Source organism: Gymnogyps californianus, chromosome 12 (genome assembly GCF_018139145.2).
Source record: "Gymnogyps californianus isolate 813 chromosome 12, ASM1813914v2, whole genome shotgun sequence".
Lineage (NCBI taxonomy): Eukaryota > Metazoa > Chordata > Aves > Accipitriformes > Cathartidae > Gymnogyps > Gymnogyps californianus.
In genome coordinates, this window is record NC_059482.1 from 22,717,093 (window position 1) to 22,728,781 (window position 11,689).

General features: G+C 55.3%; 1 protein-coding gene across 1 annotated transcript; it reads left to right on the forward strand.

The window, feature by feature from the left end:
• The first annotated feature begins 1,351 nt into the window (after positions 1–1,351).
• Positions 1,352–3,719, forward strand: LOC127021202 (C-factor-like). The gene is made up of 6 exons (XM_050904168.1): positions 1,352–1,498; positions 1,868–1,919; positions 2,165–2,352; positions 2,683–2,841; positions 3,200–3,319; positions 3,606–3,719. The coding sequence occupies exons 1-6, from the start codon at positions 1,352–1,354 to the stop codon at positions 3,717–3,719; spliced, it is 780 nt and encodes a 259-aa protein (XP_050760125.1).
• Positions 3,720–11,689: the final 7,970 nt, after the last annotated feature.

The window sequence follows — 11,689 nt, forward strand, 5'->3', positions numbered from 1 at the left end:
AAGGAGTTTTGTTTGAGGGGAAGGTGAATGCAGCGGCGATGTGAGGGTGAGGATGCTGCAGTCTCAGAGTGGGACCAAGGCAGAAGCAAGTGGAGGAATGAGGGGACGGCAGAGCTGGACCATCAAATGGGCATCTTTACCGCGGTCCCAAGCTGCATCCCCCCTGACTGGGTTTGGGGAGGGTGCCCTGGGCAGGATCATCCCAGCTCTGTGGGGAGGACCTGCCTGCCTCACGGTGTCTGCCAGCCGAGCCCCAGAAAACAGACAGGAGTGGGGAGGAGGAAAGCAGCTGCTGCTGGAGCAGGAGGGCTCGCTTGGCACTGCAGCTGGGAGGAAGCAGTTCTGGTTAACGCTACCGCCAAGACATCCCGGGGGACAAGGCGACACGTCAGCAGTGTCAGTGTCTCCATTGCTGCCCAGCAGCCCGTGCAATGGCTCTGCGACTCAGCGCTTGAAAGCAAGGGGTTGGCAAGAGGTTTCTGGGGCTATGTCTTCACTTGGAGTGGAGCAGGAACACACGATGTGCACGCACACCAGTCCCAGCCCTGCAAATCTGTAATGCCTCACTTGAGGTACTGGGCAGCACTGGGCTTCACTGGTGATAGCACAGAACTCTGTGTCCCCATGCCTGTGGGCGATGTGGAGAATGGGACTTTGACCAAGGCGTTTCTCTTTGCAGGAGAATGTCCCAGGCACCTGAGTCCTCTGTGGCTCTGGGAAGAGGGACCGCTCAACTTAGGACTGCACCCCAAGGGATGGAGTGCATGACCAGCAGAGACATGATGTGCAAGCAGTGCAGGGACCACTTCCTTCTGCCAGTAGACCACGCTGGGTTTGCTCCACTCCGTGGGTCATTCATGGGACAATCAGTGAATGGGCATTGGCTTGGAAGAGGCAAGAGCAAGGCAGAGAAAGTCTGCTCGTGGCCATCTGAGGCATGACCTGGTACGATGCGGAAAGCCCGTCTAGCCCGCAGGATGCTTGTGAAGCTGTCAAGCCCACCCGAGCCATGGAGCATCCTGCATCCCTCCCACATGCTGCTCCCTCCCTCCTCACCCACGACAGCCTCTCCTGGCCACGCTGGCTGGTACCTCCTGGATTATGGGGCCAGGTTTCCCAAGGTCAGCTCAGTTTGCCCGAAAAAGCCAAGTGATTTTTGCCCTTTGGTCACAAGGGCTGGCTCCCAGACAGGAACTGCGTCCTACAGAGTTAAAAGAGCTGGAGAGGTTGTACCTGGAGCCAAGCATTTATGCAAGCCCTGAGTGGGTGAGGTGGCCGTGGAACATGCTATAAAGAAGCATTAGGGAGCTGAGCAAATAATACAAGTTGGAGTAGAGGGAGGAGCAGCAATATGGGAGAGCTTTGCGTTCGCTCCGTTCTGGTGACTGGGGCCAACCGGGGAATCGGCCTGGGGCTTGTCCGGCAGTTCCTGGGGATGCCAAACCCACCCGAGTGGGTCTTTGCAGCTTGTCGGGACCCCAAGGGACAGCGAGCGCAGGTGAGGCTGGGCTGGGACGCAGTGGGTTGTGCTGGGGGACGGGAGCACTCGGTGCCAGGGCAGCAGGTTGGAGCAGGGAAGGGGTTTGCAAAGGGCTCGAGCTGCAGCCGGGCACCCGCGGCACAGGGCAGCCGGGTTGGGACGGCTGTGGGACCCGCTGTGCGTGGGATGTGCGGAGGTGACAGTGGCACGTGGTGCATGCGGGAGGCACGGAGCCCCATCCGACGGGAGCAGGGCAGCCGGAGCAGGGTGCTGGGTGCGAGGCGGTGCAAGGATGGAGCCGGAGCAACACGGGCTTTGCCTGGGGAAGGCTGAGCCTCTGAGCAGCCCCTCCTGCCTCGCGTGCCCACGCAGTCCCCTCTCTTGCAGGAGTTACAGAATTTGGCCTCCAGGCACCCCAACCTGGTCATCATCCCACTCAGTAGGTGCCCCGAGGTGGGGGTCCCTCGCCCTGGTTCCCCTGGCGAGTGCCCCGGTGCTGTGCACACCCTGGGAGCCCCACGCCAGGAGGGAGCCCTGCCGATGGGCCGGGTGCCTGCGGGGACTCCGGGCACTGCCATCCCTCCTGCCCATGGCCAGCCCCAAGGGCACGTCCCTGGGGGACACAGCGGGCTCCAAGCCACTACGGGGACGTGGGTGCTGACCTGCCCTGTGTTGGCTCTGCAGAAGTCACCGACCCCGCCAGCATCAAGGCGGCTGCAGCCAGAGTCGGGGAGCACCTGGGGGGCTCGGGGCTGAACCTCCTCATCAACAATGCTGGAATCGCCACGTGGAACTCACTTGATAATGAGACGTTGGAGGACATGATCCAGCTTTACACCAACAACACGATTGGGCCCCTGCTGCTGGGCCAGGTGAGACCCTCACTCCCTGCACTGCAGCGCAGCTCCGGGAAGCATCCTTTCCCATGGCCCTGGCTCCCTGAGTTGGGCTGTCCCAGGGGGCACGAAGGACCAGTGGGAGAGGGTCCTGGCTCCGCTCCGGTGCTGAGGGACTCTCGCTCAATGAGAAGCTCATGGAGCTGCGGGCTGGAGCTCAGGAGCTGGAGCCTGGTGGGCTGTGGCAGTGGGAAGAGGAGGGAGGATGCTCCGGTGCTGGTGCCAATGTTGCCCATTGTGGAAGGAGCTGGTCCTGTCCCTGTGCCACCTCTGTGCATGGCCCCATCTCCTCTCTTCTCCTCGCAGGCGTTCCTGCCCTTGCTGAAGAAGGCTGCGCAGGGGAGCCCAGGCTCAGCGCTGAGCTGCAGCAAGGCAGCCATCATCAACATGTCCAGCTATGGGGGCTCCATTGAGGAAGTCTATTTATGGAATTATGGACAAGTTGTCTCGTACCGCTGCAGCAAGGCACTGCCACACTGCACCAGGCGTGAGCCCAGACACTTTCCTGTCCGAACAATCTCGCATGCGTTCCAACCTCCCCCTCCGTCCATGCACCTCTCTGCACTGCGACTGAGCTCCCGTCAGTCACTGGGTCCCTCCAACGGCACATTCCCGTGCCTGGCCCCGGGTCCCACCTCAGAGGGATGTGCCGGGATGGGCCCTCGGCTGGGCTGCGCGTCTGCACAGGGATAGTGGAGCAGCACCGTGTGTCCTGGGGAGCTGGCTCCACCTGCCCTCCCCTGCTCCAGCCGCGGGGTCTGGACGTGTCCCCTTGCAGCCACCCTTCCTCTCCCACCGCCGTCCCTGCCCTGTCTCCCCGCAGGCTGCTCTGAACATGCTGACCAAGTGCCAGTCCCTGGGGTACCGGGAACACGGCGTCCTCTGCGCTGCTCTCCACCCTGGCTGGGTGCAAACCGACATGGGGGGCTCAGGAACACATAAGGTAAGAGAGCTTTTGGCCAAGGTCTGGAAGAACCTTTTTATTTGGGAATGCAGAGCTTGCTGTGGGTTGAACGGTCCCAGACATACTGGGCTCTGGGGGAGCTCTTTGGCAGATACCCTGAGCTGGAGGCACATGAGGGAAGGAGAGACGGGGAACGCTTCTTGCCCTGTGCTGGCCTCTCCTTACTTAGTCCAGAGAGCCCCAAGCCCTGAGCCATGATCTGCTCTAGGGCAGACCTTAGCCGGGCCTTTGGTACACGGCTGTGTTTCTCCGTCTGCCCCTGCAGCCCCCTGTGACGGTGGACGAGAGCGTGCAAGGGATGCTGAAAGTGCTCTCGTCCCTCTCTGAGAGGGAAAGTGGGACCTTCCTGGACTGGAAGGGCAAGGTTGTGCCCTGGTGAGATGTCAGCCCAGGATCCTGACTGCAGGTCCCTTTGCTGCTGCACCAAGTTGTGCCTGTGTCTTAATAAATCTGTGTCTGTAAAAAATAAGTAGCACTGTTTGAGCCTTCCTCTTGGTCTCCTTTTAACTATCATTGTGAGAGTCTTTGAGACAACTTCTTAGAGTTATTTCTCAATATAATTGAGCTAAGTTGGTCCGAACATCTGATCTCCTCTGACTGGGGGCCTGGCCATCATCCTGGTAGGACTTTGTCCCTGGCCACAGAGGGGCTCATCCCACAGCTCTCCCTCTGAATGGCAGCACAACCTTCTGATGCATCCGTCACCCCTCCCAGTGAACCCTTCCTTCTTTGTAAGCACAAGGGCCAGCAGGGCACTGCTCCTCGTTGGCTCCTCTATCATGTATGTCAGGAAGTTATCACCAATGCCCTCTGGGAACCTCCTGGGTTGCTTATGCCCTGCTGCGTTGTCCCTCCAGCAGATATCAGGGTGGCTGAAATACCCCATGAAGACCAGGACCTGCAAACATGAGGCTACTTCTAGCTGTCTGTAGAAGGCCTCACGCACTTGCTCCTCCTGATCAGGCAGCCTACAGCAGACACTCACTACAACGACACCCAGTCTTCTCCTTAATCCTGACCCATAAGCTCCCAGTTGGCTCATCACCCATAGCCAGGCAGAGCTCCATGCACTCCCGCTGCTCTCTCACATAAAGGGAAAGCCCATAAAGGGGTCCCTGAGCCCCACCAGTATCCCAGGACTGAGGATGCTGCTGTGTGCGTCCGTCTCTGAGCCTTGTCCGTACCCCAGGAACTGGAACACGTGCGCAGCCCCCACACCAGCAGTGGGAGCACAGCCTCTCCAGTTGGGACCAATGAGCTGACCAGCGCATCCGGAGTGCACAAGGTGAGCCCCTGTCTGAGAACCGTCCCCCCCCATGGCTCTCAATGCCCCCCCATTCTCCTTGAGGAGTGGGCAGTGAGGTGGGGATAGCACTCCACAACACCCGCCGCACCTCCCCTCCCTCTTGTAGGGCAAAACCTGGCAGGATTTGAGGGGGTTAAAGGGGGGTCAGGGAGGTCTTGCAGCCCCTCTGTGACATGATCTGGGGTCACAGTGGGACATTCCATGTCAGGATGGAGATGGAGGCCTTTTGGTGAAGTCAAAGAAGGAGGTGGAGATTGTGGAGGAGACGTTTCCTTCTCACCCTCCTGCTACAGGCATTAACCCAGAGGGAGGGGGTCGGAAAGATGGAAAACCTGTGGCCAGATGCGTTTCCAACGCTCAAGAATCTCACCCCTGGTGGTGAGGCTTACAGAAGTTATTATCTGAATGTTGTAGACAATATTAGCTATGAAACTAGCTGTGGAAACATAGGGGCTTTTTGGGGAGGACTGGACAGGGCTGATGGGTGCAGCAAGAGCCCTGTCTGATCATCCCTTCCTGGCTCAGGGATCGGTTTGGCAGCCAGGACTCCTGGGTCCTCTTCCTGAGGACCTTCCTCTGCCCCTGCCTTGCTGCCCACTCCCCAGGTCGAAGCCCCTGGCACCAAGGGTTGCTGCTTGCCTTGCAAAGGGAATTGCCCGCCCGGAGCTCCCAGCCACGGTGGCCGTGCAGAGTCGATGGGCACAGAGAGGGCTGACAGTGGTCGCTGCAGGGGAGATACATGGGGGTCCCCCGAATTTCCAAGCCCTCTGTGGACACCACACCATCCTCTCGCTGGTGTGGACATCCATTCCACATCTCCTGTCATGTGGAGCACCTTACATGTTTTTAATTGGGGTGGCAATACATTTAATCTCACTCATCTCCTTGGGTAAGAGTGTGCTGAAGGGTTGTGAGCTCAGTGACTTGGAGCATGACACATCTTTCTCTTGCTTTCCAGAGATCCTTATGATTTGGGATAGCGTGTCTGAATCCATTAGACAGCACTTGGCACAGGATAGGGTGGGTTTTGCATCCTTTTCCTTCCCTCGTGAAACCCTGAGAGCTTGCCTTCTCCGGACAATGCTGTGCCATCGAGTGCCATCACTTCCCCGCTCGGAAAGCAGAAACAGTTGCCCGGCAGGACAATGCCGTCAACAAACGTGGCACAGACCAGCTTCTCTGGCACCTGTGATAAAAATGAAAGTCCAGATGAAGTAGAAGAAAGTGTTAAGCACTTTCTGGGTCTTCTGTCATTTCCACTGCCAGAATGGGAAGACGGTACCCTGGTACCTCTTTAAGGGTTTGTCCCTGTTGGAAACCCCTCCCATTGTATCTAGGGGAGGGATGTCAGCTCTGCTGTCACTTTTCCCGATAGCTTTCTTGAGCAGAGCAGAGGAGAAAGAGCAAAAAAGACCTGGAGTATGTGCTTTCTCTCCAAAGCTTCCTCAGTGTCCCATCTTGGCCTTTGTAGGCTCGGGGCGGGCAATGCACAAGGCAGCATCCCCATGCTCTGACAAGCCACTGGATACTTACAATTGTTCCTTCTTTTTACCTCCACTGTTCTCAGGGTGTCCGACTGTTAGGAATCGGGACATTCTATGTTCTTAAAGACTACGTGTGCACTGTGAACAGCGAGGTTTCGATTGTTCAGAGACCCATGTTTCATATGTCCAAGGTTGTTGGAGATGAATGCAACCTCAGCTACGCTGAAGAAGATGTTCCTGGTAAGAAGACAGATTAAAACCTTTGCCTGTCCTTGCACCACCCTTGAGGCGTATGCTAACCGCTGTTAAGGCGTGACTGAATGCCTAAAGATGTCCTGAGAACAACCTCAGCTTGTTCAAGCTGAACAGGCCACCAAGGAGCACTTTCTCAGAAAGACCCATTGGGTGCCCTTCTTTGATGATACGCCTTCAGCTAGAGGATCTCTTCTTTAATTGCTTTCACGCTTGGCTCCATATCATTCACGGTTATGGAATGTTAGGACTACTGCTTTCGGACTGTAATTTATTGGAGCTGGTATTTCTAATGAAACTGAGATAAAGCTCATGCTCCGCCTTTATGGTGCTGCCCGTCTACTTGTGAGGGCAAAGGCCAGAGTTCCTGCTGGCTCTTACAGGCTCCTTCTAGAGCAAAGTGGGTGCAAGTCACTTAGAGATACACCAGAACCAAAGACGAGGACAAGAGTTTGTGGAAGGACTCGTGGCTGGCCGGTTCTGCCGTGACTTCTGGTCAGCGCAGCTGCAGTGTGACATGAATGATGCTGTGGGGCAGGAAGAGCTTGGGTGTGTGTTTAGAGGGGTTCTCCTCTTTCACATGACCCCATCTTCCATGTGATTGAAACATCAGGTGGGTGCATGGGTATGAGGGGCAGGGGGACAGAAGTATGCTGCTGTGCAGTCCGGGCATTTTGCTTCTCCGTGAGTCTGGCACAGACTTAGCCGGAGCGCACTGGGTGTGGGCACGCTCGTGGCCGAGCGCCATGGACTTTGTCGTGGAATCTGCACCCGCCTCCCCTGCCCTCCCACACAGCATTCATCCCCCAGGCACTCTTAGGAGCTGTTAGCATATGATTCAACAGATTGCTCTGTAGCAATGTCCTGCCAGAAGCTGCTGACACCTTCTTGGAGCCTACACTGTTCTGCTGCAGAGGTCATTTTGTTCCTCTTTTTCTGTTCTCTAGCTGATGTAACAGTCGTCCCTCTGAGGTGTGAGGAGCTCTCTGTGTGTGCCCAGCTACGTTTTACAACAGTGCAATGCTGTGTATATGAGACCGTAACATCTTTCTTTCGGGCCGCCTCTAAAAGACAGGACACGGACTTTGTCTTCAAGTCCATCGGCATTCTTTCCATACGAAACAGGGCGGTCACGATGAGATTTTTTGATGACTTTCTCCTCGCTGTGGATGCCACTGGAAAGCTGCTGGAAGCCCTCCTCCGTGTAAGTTGATCCCTTCCCTGTGCTACACCTCATCCTTCTGTATGCCTGTCAAAGGATGACTGAACTGATTTCTGGTGGCCTGTCAGGACCCCCGCAGCCACTGGGGCGGCCATGGTGTGGCCAGCAGTGCCAACTCTGTCGTGTCCTGCTCTCCTACGCAGTGGTATAGTTGACATAGGAGAATCCAGGAAAAGTCACCTAGAGTTAGATCAAGTCTCTACCTAGCCTAGCATCCCACTGTCTGTCCTAGAAAAGATAATAGAGGGGCTTTGATGGGTTCAGAAGTAGACACTGTCTAGGGAAAGAGTCCAAGGCATGGGGACATGCCCGTTGCATGTCCCATCCTACTTCACCCCTCACAGAAAGCCAAGGTTTAGCTCCCCTGAGTGTTAACACCCATAGTGATCTTACTGGTTTTGAGTCAACTTCTTGGACCACGTTTGGGATGCTGGGGCAGCAGGCGCAGCAGCTTCATTCCCCATATTCCTGTTGCGAACCTGAGAGACTGCAGCTCACACGGGGCAACGCATGGCAGTGTCATTGCTCCTTGTCAACTCTGAGTTGTGCAGCTTCTGCCTGAAAAGCTGAGGGGCTCATATTAGCCAAAGAAAACTTTGTTATAGGATGTCCAAGTGTGGCCACTGTCTTCTCTGAGCAGAAGAAAGACTTTATAAACAAGGTAAAAATGTCCCTGGAATGCTCTCACATATCTCTGTCTCTGTTTCAGACGCCAGGGAGGAGACATCTGGTCGTATCAGACAGAGAAAGTCCTGATTTTCACGTGGGTCCTGGTGGTGTCTTCGTGTTGCCACAGTACGTTGGTTTCTCGTTGGTTGAGGAACTGAGGCAACATTTTCCATAAGGTTTCTCCTGATTCATCTCTTTCTTCTGGGTGCAATTTCAAAATGAAAAGATCCCAGCATTTCCTGTACATGGATTGTACGGGAAAAGTGTCCCCGAGTGGGTACCAGATTCATACAAGTCCTATGTTTGTGACATAGCCATGCCTTTGGTGAGACTTCAGGGCCCCAAGTGCCCCTAAATGCATGCTTCCCAAGTCTCTGGGGGACAGGAGGAGTGATTTCCCTGAGTAGAGTTCCTCAGAGCTCTGACCTGAGCCTGGGGCTGCTCAGTAGTGTCCTTAATGGCCATGGGAATGGTGGTTATGCATTACGGATGCCCTGACATGAGCTTGAGAGGGTCTGCAAGTGAGCTGCAGGGCAGGGTTAGAATTCAAACCAAGCTTGGCCAGTTGGGTAAAGAGAAAGTAGTCTGTTCTCCATGTTCATGAACAGGAAGAAGCGATGAGAGGTGGTCTTCAGTGAGGGAGTCAACTTTTTCAGAGTTAGGACTGGGAAGCCCCGGAGCAGACTGATGGAGCCTCTCGTGTGCTCCCAGGCCAGGGAGGACTTGTGTCACTCCATTTCCTAACAGAGCGCTCAAGGACGTTGCATATTCTGCTTTGGAAAGCAGCGGCCTTGAGAGACCTTCTCAAGCTTCTCCATGACTGCATTGTTAATGGAAGATGCAATGGGAATGTGGTGCCCTGTCTTCAGTTTGGTGTCTTCTCATTTCCAGGTTTGATTTTACGCCTCCCCCTGAGAAAGAAGCCCTGGAGTGTCCCTCTGTAGGACCTCTGAAGGCCACAGAAGACAGGGAGGAGGAGGAGGAAGAGAAGGAGGAGAAGGAGGAAGAAGACGGTGATAAGCAAATTGAGACTGATGGTAATGTCACATCTGACTTGTGAGAGAACTGGCTGTTTGTGTGGGCACGGGTGCTTGTGTGGGGGTGTTCCTTTAGTCCTCAGCAGTAGGTGGTTGAAGCCAAGGCCAAAACGTGGTGCCCTGGGAGGGAAGACTGCATCTCTTGTGCCTCGCTGTACACGGCAAAGCTCAAGTCACCCACTATGGAAGAAGACCTCACGGCAACCCACTTTTTCCCCCAGGGCTCTGTGCCCTGGTATATATTGCAAGCCGCTCCTTCATTTTAGGAAGCTCTGCCTTGAGCTGCCAAGGGTAGAGGGGTCTACCTCTCCCACCGATCCTGTGCACTTGAATGTGGGGAGAAAAATTGCCTGGAGATGACTTTTAAAAGGCTGGTAGGCTGTGCCAAAGACCTTCTAGAGAGCGAGACCTCTTTGAGATGATGGCGTCAAGGGAATTGTATTGTTTTATCAGGTGCTGGAGCTGATCTGTCATTCTTGTTAAATAGCCCCAAAGATGCTTTCTGAAGAGTCTTCCCCTTGTGTAGTTCCGGAGAGTCCTCCTACTGAACGTCTCCTTTCTCGAGGAAGGCGGTCTTGGTCTCCATCCACGCTATCTGGCCCGAAGAAAGGAAAGGGGTGGAAAGGCAAAGGAAGAAGGTCACCTGGCAGGTGAGCCTCGTGGAGAAACAGATGAGGGTGACCCTGTGCTCTTGGATTTCTTGAATGAGTTGTTCCCTTTGTACACAGTGTCGGTGTTGTCTCTGAAGGATTGTTCAGATTTGTCATGGTGACTGATGTTTGTGTGAAGAATTACTCCAGGAGCTGAGGAGATTTTTCTCCTTCCTTTCTGATGTCTATGAACGTCCTCTCATTTCAGAGTAAATGATGCCGCTTTTCAAAGAAAAATGAAATTCAGAACATCCTCCCCCAGCAAGACAGAGCAGTGTCTGTGTTCGCTGTTTTCTACCTTGGATTCAGTCAACTGGAAGACTCTGATTTAATCCCAAATCTGGTGGTCGGGCAGGGTTGTCTGGCACAGGAGGAGTGCCAGAGAGACCATTGCTTTTCTCCCTCAAACACTCCCTCTTTCTCCTGCACTGGGTGCCCCCAAAACACAGCCTTTAGTGTGTGACCACCACAGTGCAGTTCGCAGGAGGAAGGTCATGGTCCCTCCAGGCTCTGGTGATTGCAAAAGTCACTGTTGTTCTCTTTGTTCCCTCAAGACGGGCACTACGTGTGGGTGTTACAGCTCATGTGAGTGCTACAACTCAAGGTTTTCTTCCTCCGCTGTTGACATGAAACCAAGTAGCCAAATACACCGAAATCTCCAGCAGAACTGCCGTCTGCTGCAGGGGCTGGCACCGAGCTACTCGTGAGCACAAGGTGGAGAACAGCCTCATCCCGCACTCACATCAGCTCGCCCTCTTGGGTATTTTCAGCTTTCTGCCAAGAATTCAGGAGAGCTCCTTGGTGGCGGAAAAGGACGGCGAGCACAAGCCAACTCTCGGTGTCAGACCTCGAACCGCACTTCCCGTTTTCAGAAGCAAAAAGAGGACCTCCCCGTCGCACCAGGAAACCAGTCCGCAGGTCAGGGTCTGGATCAGCTCCGGCAGGGGCTGGAATGGGATGTGGGTGGAGGTCCCAGGGGATGCTGGACAGGGTCATTGAGGGCTCTTGGTGCCCTCAGGGCCTCCAACTCCTCCAACCAAGCCATCTTCGTGGTTCGGTGATGTGCTCTGACCTGCTGGAGGATTTCATCTCATGGTTCCTGCTCTGAAAAATGGCCATTCCCTCCCCTCATTTACCTCGTCACGAGTGATGTAAGCATGAGAGCGTGGGGCCAGTGGGGAACTCATGTCCCCCCGACCCAGAGGGCCGTGCTGGGGTGACTCTTCTGGTTCCTCTGCTACGGCTGCAGGTCCCTGCCTGGGGTGGTTTGTCTCATAGGGGTTTCTGAGGATGGAGCAGAACATGCTGGAGGGCTGCACAGACCCTGTAGCCGCTGGCACCTCCACTGCTGAATGTTCAGAGGACCTAAGGGAGGTGAGAAGCCTCCTAAAAATCATCCTCTGGTGCCAATGCAGGCTAGGTGGTCTCATGAAACATTGACAGAGATTTGGCCACGCTCACCACTGCCGCCGGTCGGGAAAGAGGAGAGGACTGCTCCCTTCCTGCACAGAGACGTAGTGAAGAAGAAGCTGGAGAGTCCGCAGGGGCTACACAAACTGAATGTGTTCACCAACCTCAGCCCGGGAAGCTTGAGCAGCAGCAGCTGTCTGAGGCGTGAAGGACTTCAACTCCTGAGCTCTGGGGCCGGGTATGGCATCCTCCCCTTTCCCATGACCTGGCTTAGACCCTGAAGCCAGGCAGCCCCAAGCTGCCTCCAAGTTGAAGGCAG